Genomic DNA, 15318 nt, shown 5'->3' on the forward strand with positions numbered 1-15318 from the left:
CAAACGTACGCACGCACACACACACAGAGTAATAACGTGCATAGAATGTATGCACATGCATAATGCAAGTCGGCTGCTGGGAGAGGAGATGGACAAGGGCCGCAGTATGTGACACCCCCATGCATAAACAGTCTACATGACATTCAGATGCATACTGAGTAGTAAACATAACACAAGTGCTATATGTGATTAATCTATATTGAATCAACCCCGAGTCTGATTCTGCAGCTTTGTTCGATACAGCTGAGCAGATACACATCTAAGATAAAAGTTTTCTTGTAGCACAAACTGTAAATAATGTTCTGTCATAATAAGCCATATCCCCCCCACTATGCACGTATGAATTAAGGCCTTTACACACCGGGGGCGTGACGAATAAACGACACAAAAATGCAAAATACTCGCCTGCAAATATTATATGTCTAGGGCTTTTATTGTGAAAGGTAATGACGCAGTGCAAAAGCTCAGAAAATGTACCTTGTTCTGAAGAAAAAATCATGCCGCTTTTTTGCCGCGTAATATTTGTGTTCTGTGTGAAAGATCTCATGACAAAAACAACAGTTCAAAAATATATTGATGTGAGAATTAATCGCACACCAAAAACGCCGCCGGTGTGTAACGGCCTTTAGGCTTGCTGCGGTAGTTTCGGGCATATGTTCGGGCATACACTGACTACATTACTTGCCCACCGTCCCCAATCATCGTTCATCAAATAAAACTAACCATAATTTGTAAAATACTGAGCCTGTTTTCAATACATAGTTGGACGACAGATGCTACAGTTATAAACTTAAAGTGAAAGTGTGTGCTCTATGTACGGAGTCTCAACACAGAGTAGTAGGAGTCAGATTTCAGACACAGGACGAGAGAGAGTTGACAGACAAGACGATGGTGGAGGATTTGTTGTAAAAGTGAAAAGCAAAAGCGCCTATTTGGCAATATTTCAGATTTAAACCCAATGCTATAAGGGAACCATAATGGTAATGAGGTAATCGCTGTGAGGAAGACGGAGCGCTCACAGCAGCAGAGCAGCGGCGCCTGGTAGAAACCTGCGGCCTCACAGCGAAAGCTTAGCCCGAGTGGTCAGACATACAGTACAGCCATCCAACGGTAAAGATCAAAGTAAGCACTCTTGTAAAATGTCCGGTGTAATCGGTAACACCGGTGTTGTCAAAAGTTTATTAACCTATGGGAAAATTTCCTCACCGTGACATCCCTCCGGATCAAGTCTACATCAATTTCACACAATAGCAGTGATGTAATTTCCAAGCTCTGGCCACTTTGCAATTGTAAAGAGATTTAGAGGAAACATTTTTAGATTGAATGATCTGATGTTTCTTTGGACTTCTAGTTCTAAATCCCAGAACAAATAATGAAAACTTTCTGTATGCCAAAAGATTTTAAAAAAACAGGAAGAACAAGGTTTCTAAGTGCCATCAGTGAAATACATTTTTGCTCATGAAAATGAAACTTGCCTCCCACTGCATGTCAAAAGTTAAGGCAATGTAATCACATTCAAGCCTACTATCTACTGCAGCAAAGCCTCCGCAGTTTTCAACTTTCAAATTCTTCTTTGTAACAAGATCTTTTCTTTTAGCCATCTCGATAAAAAAAGCAAAACAAGGTCAACAGGCTCCGCTCAGCATTTTCATATATGTCACAGTGTATGATAGTTAATTGCTTAAAGGGGAACACACCACCTAAATTAAGAATTCAAATATGTTATTTCCATGGCCTAGGAAAGTTTAATCAGTATTTGTGAACATAAGCTACATTAAGTAAGTCTCAAACTTGTGATGTCATAGAATATAAAGTCTGGAGCTGCTCCATAGACAATGAATCGGAGACTGAATTTTGTTTTCTTTTTTATACTTAAATGAGCTTTATTATATTAGTTAGTGTTGTTAGTTGTGAAACAGAAACTGTTCCCATATACTCAAAGCGTTCCTCTGGGTGCTCAGTGTCATCTATAACATCTCTCCCCATTCATTGTCTATGGAGCAGCTCCACACTTTATGACATCACCAATTTGAGTTAAAGCCCTCTAGCTTTGGGATTTGGGAGAGAGTTGTTCGTGTTTACTAATATTTTTGGACCATAGGAATAACATGTATGAATTTTGAAAATAGGCGTAGTTCCCCTTTAATTATAGCATGTAATGCATCTGCATGGAAGCCTGTGAGTTTGTTATGACTACTGATGACCGACTTAATAACTTCCAGAAGTCTTAATAGGACTGTGGCCACCAGCCTGCAGCAAACTATAGCAAGCTTTATTAGATCCTCGGCCAGAGAGCACAGCGGGATCCTCAATCCTAGAATAAATATGAAAACATTTTTTTAAAGAGACATACCACATGCAAAAACAAATTAACTCTGAGAGTAGCGTGTATACTGAAGAATAGATAATCCACTGTTTGAATACTTTAAGGACGGTGGATTAGAGCTGCCAGTAACATTTGAACCGAGGCCACCAAAAAGCATGAACAAACTCAACATTAATTGTCCAGGATTTTTTGATGTATTATTCCTTTTATTGAAAAACTCTTCAAGCCAACATGTCTGCAGTTGCCAACAACATCCTCAAAACAGAGGCGCCCTCAAAGTTAAACCAGCTTCTGACATTTTTTTTTATTTCAGTTACAATAAATTCATAATCCGGCATACTTGGGCTCAAAGGGACGTGCCTAGATTTGCACACATCAGTGTTTAGTCATGCATTGCTTTCTGTAGATTAATACATTCCATATGAAAATGTGCGTGTGTGATGTTCCTCTTTTAAATTCAGCGCAAGCAGGCAGGGGTCAAGGGTCGTTTTCCACTGGGGATCTACAAAGTTTGAGGGCAATTGCAGTCAGTTTAGGAAGTACAACACAGAAAAGCACACAGTATGTACACAGGCTGTGACCTCTGAGTCCAAACGTGTCTGTTTGCAGAGGGCTGGGTAGAAATAAATAGTATTATAAATAGCTTAGTGGTGTCGGGCTGGGTTATCAGGGAATGAACAGCACACACACACACACATAAATACACAAGCACACAGACACTGGGTGATGAGCATGCATCCACATACTCTAACACACACTGGTCTCTCTCTCACACATAGTATTTTGCTGTGAGTAGCAGGATTTGTGTCATAAATGTAATTACTGCTGTCCAACTGTAAGATGATAGAATTAAGCTGCTTTTAAAGAGAGAGAGGGAGAGAGAGAGAGAGAGAGAGAGAGAGAGAGAGAGAGAGAGAGAGAGGATGACAAGCAAGACAAGAGTAACAAAGTGGTTTGAGGGAGGGGATGCGAGAGTGGGGGGTTGGCAGAGAAAAACAGACACCGTGAGAGGATGCTATAGAAAGAGAAACAAAGAGGCCGAGCCTGGGAGTGAAAGAGAGAGGATGGGAGTGACAACTAGAGAGAGAGAGAGAGAGAGAGTGTAGGAGAGAAGAAATAAAAAATTAAAAACGAAACACAAAGAGAGAGAAACGCCAAGCTATCCCAAGGCTATTTTGTTGGCAGGAAGGCAATGGGCTACTTTGAAAGTCAAAATTACACCAAGGAGCGGCTTGGCAGCGGGCTGCAGCAACAAAGCCAGCAGATTCAACAACAGCACCGACTCCGAGCACACCAAAGCACACTTTAGAAGCTCTCATAAGGAGATGCAACTCAATTTCTGCTTTCTATTTCTACATCACACACACCCAGACCTCTGTGTTTTCAGCGAGGAGAGAATTTGACTTCTCTCACCGTCACATCAGTGGAAGTTCTCTAGTGCTCCAACACAGAGTTTGAGAGAAACGCAACATCACAGCCGAAGTACTTCACCATCCAACCCAGCCGCTATAGCAGCAGCATATAAAAGATAACGGCATTGAGAAACCTTCTACATAATATACCCTAAAGCCAATGACATGGCACTCAAATTGTGTTCTTGTGTATGTATTTACATGCAACTTGTGTGCATCCATAAGAAGTAAACTGTGTGCACTAGTGAGAGTATCTGCAGAGCTATATCCAAGGCTGTGGAGGGAATATTACTCCGGTAAGTAACAGTTTCTTGCATATTATATGTGTGTGTGTTATGTGGTTCAATCTCCCAGCAGATGAGATGAGGTTTTGCTATCCCACAGGGCTCCATAATAATTCAACGGCCATCATAAACTGTAAAGTCATGTGACATCATCCTCGGCCTCATGTCAGTATTTACTGGGCCACACTGGGTTTAATGCAGGTGCTGAGGCACTGAAGAGCAACAATGCCGAAAGAAATATAAAGAAATTATAATGCAAATATGTTTGATGGAGCAGAAACCATCCCATAACAACAAGGTATCGGGCCTGATGGTCAACAAGCTGTGTTTCCATTCAATTATCAAGCAAAATTTAAGCGATTTTGAAATGTCGCGAAAAAATAAATGTGATTTAGGCACGTATTCATCTACTGCATGGCTGTAATTCACCAGTAAACAGAGTAGAAGAAGAAGTAGAGGTTGCGAACTGGAAACACAACAAGCTGGCTTGGCCATCTAACCATCTACAATAGAAAAACGGAGAGAGGTCTTGGAATTAGTTTCAATTGGGCAAGTTTTAATTGTTCTTTCATATCAACTGGTATTGGCCATATTTGCTGCTGTCTAGAGACAAAGACAAGCATTCACACCTTATGGGAATATCTGGAAAGATGCAGAAACAGCTCATCAGTCAGTTGTGAGTTAAATGTTCGCTACGTCCAAATAAATTCTGCAAATGTTTTCACACAATCCATTTAGCGCATCGACTCTTTTTCAGCAGAAACCACCTCAAGCGAGCGTTAAGAACTTTTTTTTTTGTTTTACTGAATTTTGCCTTTTCCATACAGTTTTTCTAATGCAATGCTTCAAATTGTGAATGTCATTGTCCTTTCAATGTCTTTAAGCAAGATAACGAATCTTGACGTTGTATTCTACTTTCTATATTGACATTCTCATGTATGAGATTTGCTGAGAAGTGGTACAGTGTAATTTGTCAGGACACGGTTCACTCCTTAACTGACACACACAATTTAAAATTAAAGAGTACAACCAAAAAAAAACAATAACGCAACAATCACACTGACTAGAATTAGCCATCATGTCAGTCCCTATTTCATTTGACCTAGCGATTTAGTCAATAAATGCAAATTCCTGAAATGTTTGTGAATGAAATGAATGAAATCAGACTTAATAAACCCACAATAATTATTGTTTCCTTAAATACATATGAATGTCTCTTTGTTTTATCTGCAAGCTGAAGATTCCTGATATCCCACTTTTCAAAGTCAGCCGTTACTCAGTATTACCTCCGGGCACGAAGAGATGTGTACCTTGAACAACCTTAAATGTCAGTGTTTTTAATATTATTTTGTGTGCAGTGACAGGAATTCTTTTAACAGTAAAGAGCTAGAGTAGATGCAGTCCTGCAGTCTGAGGTGTGTACTAGAGCTACAAGAGACACTATCTTTCTTGTACACAAGCAAGCACACACTGGTCCACAAACACACAAAACTCATCCCAAATGAATCCATCAAAGGGAAGGTAACTGATTAGTCCGGGACAGAAACAAATGGCTTCCCTCGTTCTTTGCCTCTCTCTCTCAAGCATCATACAATATACAGTAGAGTACATGTCAGTGATCAGTGTGTGGAGCCTGATAGAGATGAATGGCTGCACCAGCAAGAAACGACAGCGCTGACCATCTCCTGATTACTGCTCACCGTTATCGGCTTACTGAGGGAGATGGAGAGGGGTCAAAGGGCATTCAATATACAAGAGAGGCAGCCAGGAGTACACACAAAGACAAAGAAACGTCGGTGTGTGCTAAACGCATCAGACAAAGGCGGATACCTTGTAGAGAAAAAGACATGCACCAGCAAAAGATATTCAAGATGAAGTCTAACGGTAGAAACGATGGAGAAGCAGGGATTGCTTAGTTCAGCCGTTTGAATTCTGCGTCTGAGAACGGTTGTAAAGAGTAAACGTGTGGTGGCGTCGAGTAGCGTTCGCACACATGCACAGTTAAGATGTACTGCTCTGTGTGACAAATTAATCCATCAATCCACATCAGCCTAACAAGGTGGCTTTCAGGTTAAACCCACAGCGAAGTCGGCAAGAGACAGGGAGACGGGAAACAATGAAATAGTGGGGGGGAAAACGAGAGAGGGATGAGAGGAATGAAGAGACAATCACAGAGAGAGAGAGAGAGAGATGTGACTCTCTAAAGACACAGTTTTGGCAGAGTCTTGTCAGTGTGTGACTGTCGTAGTCAAAGTCAAAGTTCCACGAGGGAGAGATTCAGACAATGGACTGCACCAGCCTGCCTCAGCATCACACCGGCCCCCCGACACACACACACACACACATTTTCAGTGAGATGTTGATCGTTCTAAGCTCCTCTGCCTGTTTGTCAGCCTCTAAGCCTGAATGGCGTTGGCAAGACGAGAGAGAGAGAGCTGGTGGTGGTGATGGCGATTTGGAGGAACCACAATACAAACACATTAAAACAGAAAACTACAACAACGGCATTTTTGACAGTATTTCATAATACCACTTTATTGCATGAAAAACTTGACTTGGGAGTGTGGCTGTGTGTTTGTGTACAGGACAGTGTCCTCACAAGTATAGAGGAATGAGAATAAGTCTAACAGTCCCTCTCTGCCTCATTCCCTGTCACTCCAGAGAAGGACGAGCTACCGGCAAGCTGCGACCACACTTTACTGACGTGTGTCACCATACCAGCTAATAACAATCACCATTTTCTTTTGTACTATGAAATAACCACGTAAAACAGTTCACTGTTTTTTCGACTCCTATTCTATTTCTATGGTTGGGACTTGTGCGACTGTTAAAGACTCTCACACACATAAGGACCCTTTGTTAGAAGTGCATAACTGACACACACACACACAGATCATCACTTTCTCCCTTTCCCCCCCGACAAGCTTTTCATCATTCCCGTGGATATTCATTGCTCACCATTTATTTTCACAAGGAAACATCTCTAACACACTGATTCTGGGACACACACAGAGCTCCGGGCGGTCCCCATCGCCAGAGGAAAACACGGTGAAAGAAACACAGCTGCAACCGTTTGCTGTATGTCCCGTCAGCAGTGTGTGTTTGACTGTACTGTCCTATTTAAGGTGGCTGGAGGAGAGAATCAGTCTACACTCAAGAACCATATGGACTCATATATATTTTGTTTTTCACCATGATAACAATATGATGTGAATGATGTTTAATAAGAAATTATTCTCTAGGGTTCTAGAGATCATTTGCCAGGACATTTTCAGTGATGATCTACCTGGTATGACAGACAGGGATCGTGCCATTCAAAGATATGTTCCTCTGTGTAAAAGGCTAACCAATTTAACATTATTCAACCGTTTAAAAACAGTTTGAAAGAAAGCAACGTTATGTTAAGTCATCCAACCTGCATGCTCTTGTCCATAAACTACCATTTGAACGTAAATATGATGCTGAAGGTAACTTAGCACTGTCAGACGGCAATGTGATCTGTGTTGGGGAGTTCTGGTAGATAGCCTATAGTATAATTAAGGATATTTGACTTTTTCTCTCATTTTCCATGTGTTTTCAATGACTGGAAAATTGGTCTGACTGTTTTCCAGGTTTTCCAGGACCCGTGGGAACCCTGCTTCTGTCCCCGTAGCTGTATTTTCACGTGTTTCCTCTACCACAGATGATTTGATTCATTACTGGAATGATTGAGCTCATATTTCTCTGTGCCACCATAAAGACGTCAGGCATGTCTGACCACAAAGCCACACACACACATACACAAGTAGTGTATTTACATGATTTCTTATTCTGTGTTAGAATTTATATGTTAATGTTTATTAATGCAAAGTATGTTTTTTTGTTGTAATTTACTGTTGGGAGTTTCATCAATTCGCTCAGCTGCAGCCTCCACACACGGGAAATGCATTTAGTCACTAAAACACACTCAGTCACACACACCCGCTCACTTTCAGGGAAGGTTTCCACACATGCACACACACACACACACACACACTTTGTAATATGGTCTCCCATTTCCATCACTTTGCATCTCAGATTCTGCAAAATTATAATATAATATGAAATCTTCCAAGGTTCACATTTTCCACAGGATGATGGAGACTTTCCATTACCATAACATTACCATGCCGGTAATAGTTTCATGTGTGTGGTTTCTTGGGGTGTGGAGGAAAAGACCATTGCTGGAAGTGAAAAAAGAAAAAGAAAAAATCTTTCCCAGAAGTCATTGTCTTTAAACTCCTCACTTCCCCGGACCCCGCCCCTCCCTCACCAACGTCCGTGCAGCTGTGTGTCGTCTCAGAGTTGTTGGAAGCATTTCAGTTATAAAAAATACATTAGAGCGAAGGAAAGTGGGTTGGAAAAATCTGTCACGCTTGCCAGGCACACACTCTCTTTAACAGCTCTCTGGGCTTTGTGGCATTGTAAAACAGGAGGCACGTTGACAAGCAACAGGTACTGGGAATAGGATTGAGTAAAAAGAAAAAAAAATATCTGGAAATCGAACAAGGGAAAAAGATATGGGCCCTTAAAGGCTTTACCAGACATTCAACAGGCTTAATCCTAACACAGCTAAAATTAGAAAGGTTGGAAACTATAGTCAGATTTGCAAAAATAAATCAGTTTTCAAGATATAACAGCAACCTAAACTTCAGGTCAATTTAGATTCAGTGATAACGGGTAATGCAACAGTAGACAAAACGACCCAGTTAAACTTGCTCACGTTGTCTGTCCCCGTCCAAGATTCCAGTCAATAAAAACAGAGTTACAGGACGGAATGAACCTTATAAACTATTTTTGTTCTGCAGTATGCAGTCACGTACCACATTTACCCAGTTTTCCTCTATTTTTACAAGGTGGCATTCCCAAGTGAACAAAATAGGAAACCTCTCAAGGGCCCAGGACTCCCATGGGGAATGAAACTCCAAGTTCAGGGTGTATCATTTGGTATTTGGTTATTTGAATTAAGAAATGTCAGGATACCAGAAATGTATTAGTCAATACCAATACCACTGAAATTCCATGATTCTCAATACTAATTCCATACCACGGTAAAATAAAACAAAAATAAAACAATAAATCCCATGTACTTCAACATCCACGCCTTTATTACCATTTGCATACTGTTTTTTGTTAGAAAGTTAAACCGGTCATAATTCCCTCTCTATTATCTATTTTATACTGCTGTGAAAACATCTTCTTTCTCGCCAGAAACTACATTTTACAAGATTACATTCGAACACATCATGATAACGTTAGAATCCAACTTTGCCCAATACTAATTTTTACTGAATAGAACGCTATTGGTTCTTGTGACATCCCTGATTTTAATTATTATACATTTTCTAATAATAACAAACGTGTTATTTGCACAACCAAAGTACAATATCAAATAAAGCGAGTCCTGCATTATTTCTTAATCTTGTGACCCTGTCTTGTAGAGGGTCCCGGTATCAGAATCTAGTTTTGAACATTTAAATACACTGTATTTAGCTTATATTGTGCTCACTTGGTGGATAGGGGTTGGCGATTGGAGCCCAACAACAATTGTTTGCCCCAGGGCCTCCTAACAGCTTAATCTGGTCTTGCTTTATACCTTTTGCTGTACCGTTCATCTCATATTACCAGCCGTAGTCCCCGAGCTTGCTTTATTTCATTCACTCAGTTATGTTAATGAGAGAAAATGTGCTCTCCAGTTACTGCAACACAAGAGGAAGTCACTGACAATGAGACTGATTTCACTTTACACCTGTAAAGTAGTTCTTCAAGGTCTTTGCATTTTACAGTTTACTAACGGCGAACAGGGCCACGCAAATGTCGACATAGTTAATAAAAGCTGACAAAAACATCAACGGATTCAATTTGCTGACAATCAAAAGCTTTGTTCTGGAAACCTACAGGAGAATGCAGCGTAGTCTATGACATTAGAGTACTGTTGTTTTGTTTTTTTTTTCTTCCCACAAAGCCGTACCTCTCCATGTTTACCATTCCAATCCCTCTGAAGTAATCCTCTTTTCCTGTGCAAGATGTTCCCCTGCCTTCCTTTTTACATCACTATATCTTGTCCAGAACACATTTAAACATCGTCCCAAGTTCTGGCTCATACAGCACGCCTTTCTGGACTACAGTTACACTTTAAATCCAAAGCCAAGATGAGAGACAGAAAACTCAAAAGGAAAAAAAAAGATGTTTCCATCTTTTCAGCTGTTAGAAGAAGACGACTTTTGTTTTATTGGGGTTCACTCTAATAAAATACGTGTTAAAACTCTGCCTTGCATTCTTTCCATCTCCTCTTTTATGCTCCTTATATCGCCTTTCTTGCTCCCTTTAGGTATTATATATGGTATATAAAAGTCAACACCACCATGTACAGCCGAGTGTAGAAAAAGGCTGATTGACAACAATAAAGTGGCAGGCAGCGAGACAGACACATAGAGTGGAATGAGGTAGAGTGCTCTTACGTTCAAGTAGCTCCAAATGAAATGGGGGAGACTTAAAGGCAAAGTGAAAAATAAAAGTTTGACACCAAACTTTAAAAGAAAAATGTGCATGCGGGCCGAGGTGAGAGGTTTTCAAGCATCAATCGCCTCCGTTTCTGAGATGAGTGTGTGTCCTCTCTCATTTCATCTTCTCTCCTCATAGAAGAACAAGCTGGTCTATGTGCGTCTTTAAGAAGTGGCCGTATATTCTCGCCCCTCTCTTCTCTCTCCAATCCTTCTGCCGCAAATCCTACTTTCATTTGCATTTCTGACAAATTAAGGAGATATTTCTAGAGCGAGGTATAGTAGAGCGTATAGGAGACATAAGAGGAAAAATCAAGTGGCATGTAAATGCAACTGGAGAGGGGGAAGAGAAAAGGAGGGAAGATGGTAAATAGTGACTTCAAACACGGAGTGATGATGGGGGGAGATGGAGAACCAGCAAAGGTCATTTTGATTGCTCAAAGAAGACAAAGAACTCCTTGTCTCTTTAACACTCAACAATATATATGTGAATATTGTTTGTATGCTTTTTGTTTGTTCACACTTTTTTTATTTCATTGTAGTGACGAATCATAAGTCAATGGAGCCAGTCACATGACGCAATTCATTCTGATTAGAAATTCAGCCCAAGTATGCACTCAAGAACATATAGACGCAAACACATACACACATTATCTCTTGTCATCGTTAGGAAACCGTGGCTATGTGGAAGTGCACAATCTCACTTTCATTTCCTGTCTTCAGCGCAACCATATTCTTTGGTTCGGCCCCGATCAGACAGAGCACGTTTTAGCAGCCTGGGGCAGCTTTTTTGTAATTTTTTAAATGAAAGTGAAGCGTTTTGTGCGCTGCGTTTTGCGTAGCTGAGCGCGTCTTTCCACTCTATGAGCCTCATGTTTTTGCAGGAGCACCCTGAACATCTCGAGTTGAGAAAAATTCAACTCAGAGTAGAAAAGCACCTGACGTCATTTTTTTTTTTTTTCATTGTGGTGACTTTTTCCTGGATACCTGGAGCTATATGACTTTACTAACCGTAGTTACCGTGATCTGAACAGATAACAGCAGGACTGGAGGCAAACTAGTGCGGTACTTGAGACTTGTTTTCATTCATTTAAACTGTACTATTAACTATTAGATAGCGTATAGCGTATCGTCGATTTGCCTCCTTTTGCTCTTTATCATCTTTTTCTTATCTTTGAATAACACTTTTTCCTTGAGAATTAGACAGCAATTTGTAAAGTGTGTGTGTGTTTCAGTGTCTCTCTATGTCTATGGTATTGATGCTGTGCAGGTGTAGGTTGTCTGTATTTACCTGCAGTGTTTCCAACCAGGGACCCGACGTTGCTCTCGTCTGCCACTGAAACAAAAAGAACACATGTTAATACACATTCATATAGTCACATACTTTCCATTGCCGTATAGATATAGATTCCTCCCTTCACTTGACTTCTGCATTTTTTATTTCTTGTGCCCGGCTTGTCAAATGTGCAAAAGTCAAACTGCTGTCCACATGTTCCATATTATTAAAAGTTTTGATCTGATTGTATTTTTCCTTCCTGCCCTCTTCTCATCTTCTCCTTCTCTTTCCATCATTCTCTATTATTCCTTCTGTCTTGTTTCACAAGATGGCGGAGTAGCTGCTCTTTGTTCCCGTGATGTAAAGTCAGCGTCACTGCTACTGAAGTCATGTCCCTTCCTCCCTTCCTCTCTCACTTCATTTGTCACTCACCCTCCCTTTTCCCCTTCCTCTCTTTCAGCCACGACCTCTCCATCCATCCCTTTTCACCTTCTGCCCTTTACCCTCACTTCTCCACTCAGTGTTTTCATTTTTCCTTCAGTTACAGCGATTTCATCCAGCGGTGTCGTCCTCCCTCTTTCCCCTCCTTTGATCACCAGTCTCTCCATCATTGCTCCTTGTTAATCCTGCTTTCACTTTCTGCCTCTCCCACAGTCTTTTGCTTTTCCTCCCTCCTTCCTAAAGCCACAGAGCAGACCAACGCCAACAAGGAGCACATGGACTGGTAGCACTCAAACACACACACACACAGACCACAAAAACCGAGCAGTAACGTGGCTTCTCCCAGCAAATACTTGTCTAATGAAAACCAAACCTAAAGTGTAATTCTAGCTACGTGTGTGTGTCTGACGGCATCTGTCTGCGGTGAATCAACAAGACTGCTTCAGCAGCGCGGTAACTTGTGGAGCGCTGAGTGTGTGTGTGTGTGAATGCCTACTTCAGCAGAACTGTAGATGCCACGTGTGTGACGCACACAGAGGCATGTTATTAGGCCGGGCTATACACACACTAGGGCTGTCACTTTTTTGAAAAAATCAGGCTTGAACTATAATTACTAACATGTAATTCTTTCTGATTAAATCAAACAGAGCGTACGTAGCCTTATCCCAAACTGAGTTAGAGAGGTGACGTCGTTCTGTTCATATTTGCGGTGAAAGAAGCTGAAAGAAAACTAAGAAGAAAAACCTAGAGACAAGAAGAGGGACAAACACTGACAAAGGCGAAGGCAGAGAGAGAGAAGAAGAAGAGACAAAGACGGAGAAAGAGAACCAGAGAGGGAGTTCACACTGTAATTTGGAACCGATCTTAGATTATTCTTAAATATTTAATTGGGCTGGAAATGAAATCAGGACAAATTAAATAAAAATTTAATTATGTAACTGACCCACGAATGAATGCTGACAATGCGTTCTGTCTCTCTTTCTCTTTTTTTTTGCAGAAACACACAAAAACAGCCGAAACACACCAGGGACTCAGACAAATAAAAACAGTTCTGGCTATTACATTTTCTTAAAATGTAGTTCTCACAATGCACAAAGCACTTTTGCAACTCTGATTCAAATCATGACATGCAGTAATTATACACTATCACAACATTAAATGATGGAAGGTTTGAAAACAATCACGACGAGGTTTCTTGTTAAGCTTAAGAAGGAAATAAATACCATTTCTGAAACTCTGGTCCGACCTAAACTGCTTGATGGCCTGTTTTTGTGTTAACAACAAGGACAAATATAGTTATGTTTCCATGAAAATGTCGTCAACAAGATAATTAGAAGAAGAAAAAAAAGATTGTGTGAAGAAGTGGCTATGTTTATAGATGTTGGAGACACATTTATACTGTTCTTATTTAGTCCTCTCCCACTCATGTTAACCTGTCGTTTACCTGTCTATCTCAACAAATGCTCGCACAGGCAGCCTGCGTTTTGGTTCGCTTGGAAACGATCCGAGACCACATGCGAGAGGTAGTTCTTGGACCGTTTCCAAGCACACCAAAAAGCAGGCTGCCTGTGATGGATGTTTTGGTCCGCACCAGCGTACGTTTACTGTGTTTACAACCGCCCAAATGACTCGCACTTTGGGTTGAACTGCACCAGAGTTCGATAAAACAAACTAGATATTGGCTTGTGAAAGCGTCCTAAGATGTAGCCAGCTTCATCTATCATTAGTCCTCAAATCAAGCTCCGTCAGTGCTGTCCTAGACGGTGGAGGAGCCTAATCTATGTGACACCACCTGAACATTTTTAATTAGCACTTCAAAGCATCTTCAGAGTAATTCTGCCACTAATTTGTGCCTCTCCAACTTTTTATTTTGCATCCCACTATAATGAAACGGATGATACAGAGAATATTTTACCTTTAAGGTGGCATCTGTTTGTATGTTGGTAAAAAAAAACGACATAAATAATGTTACTCAGGAACCTCACATGACAGAAACATCACGTGTATACCACACAGAGAGATGATGTGATGTGAAAAGATTAACTGCAAGCATTTACATAAAGTACTAATGAGCAGAATCTGATTGCCATGGTTACGCCAAAGCAGGTATGCTGACAAGGAAATATTTGCTAATTGATACTAAAGTTAGCTGACTTTATTACCTCATTAGCAACCTGGTTATGGTTCATATTCTGTAGTGATTATAGTAGGACTTCGGGAGGCTTAAGCGTTTCTTGTTATTAGTGTACTATGCAGGCATAGTTTCCTGATTCTCTAAACAGTACTTCACAATTAACAAATGATCTTACTGATCGTGAGCTGATGTCATTGTTTTATTTGATTGAACCTTCTTAATGGAAGTTAAATCAAAATTAGCTCTGTGTGCTTTTTTCATCCCTGTGTCAATTCATGCTCTCCCTCCTAGCTTCCAGCATTCCCGTCTTGTTTGTGATGTGTGAGCAATCTGTTCTCCTGAACTTTGTACTAACAGAGGGCATGATGGGAATAAGAAACACAGCGGGAGGGGATCTAACAGGATTTCAGGATAGTCCAAAGGGATACGATTTGTCCCCAAAGAAGTAAGGTCCTCCCCTCAAAACTATTTCTGGATATAAATCGACATCTTTAACCGTCGCTAAATCCTGTTAACATACTGTCAGTAAAAAAAAAAAAAAAGAAAAGAGAGAGAAACGCATGTTAATAAGCTGTTATTACTGCTGCTTGATGGTTCGGCGATGAAAACACGCCATGCCATTCAAGTAATTATGAATTAAATCCTAATTTGTTTGTCACGCATGTAGTAAAGATCGAGTGTGTAAAATACAAAGGGGATGATGTACAGACATACAATACATACCATCACTCTTTGATTCATGGATGTCTGTGCTACTCAACTACTGTAGTCTCCTGCTCTTTTGTCTCTCACACACACACACACACTTATGGCTGGCAGTGGAAGCAGCTTGAGGAGGAGGACTGAGGGAAGTGACATTTGAAACAATAAGCTTTTGTTGTGCTGCACCATCCGCTGTCATATTACACAGATGTATGCACGGGC

The 15318-nt window shown here is 40.7% G+C and overlaps 1 protein-coding gene across 6 annotated transcripts in view; it reads right to left on the reverse strand.

Annotated features, from left to right (window-relative positions):
• The window catches only part of pard3bb (par-3 family cell polarity regulator beta b), a 240375-nt gene that overhangs the window by 111737 nt on the left and 113320 nt on the right, over positions 1–15318 (reverse strand). For all 6 annotated transcript variants that reach the window (XR_005209567.1, XM_037789757.1, XM_037789756.1 and 3 more), the window contains one exon: positions 11835–11879. Coding sequence is in view for 5 of the 6 variants with exons in the window: in XM_037789757.1 (XP_037645685.1) it covers positions 11835–11879 (45 nt within the window). In the remaining variant the exon portion in view is untranslated. The remainder of the gene's footprint in view (positions 1–11834; positions 11880–15318) is intronic.

This window comes from Sebastes umbrosus, chromosome 13 (assembly GCF_015220745.1).
Source record: "Sebastes umbrosus isolate fSebUmb1 chromosome 13, fSebUmb1.pri, whole genome shotgun sequence".
Classification (NCBI taxonomy): Eukaryota; Metazoa; Chordata; class Actinopteri; order Perciformes; family Sebastidae; genus Sebastes; species Sebastes umbrosus.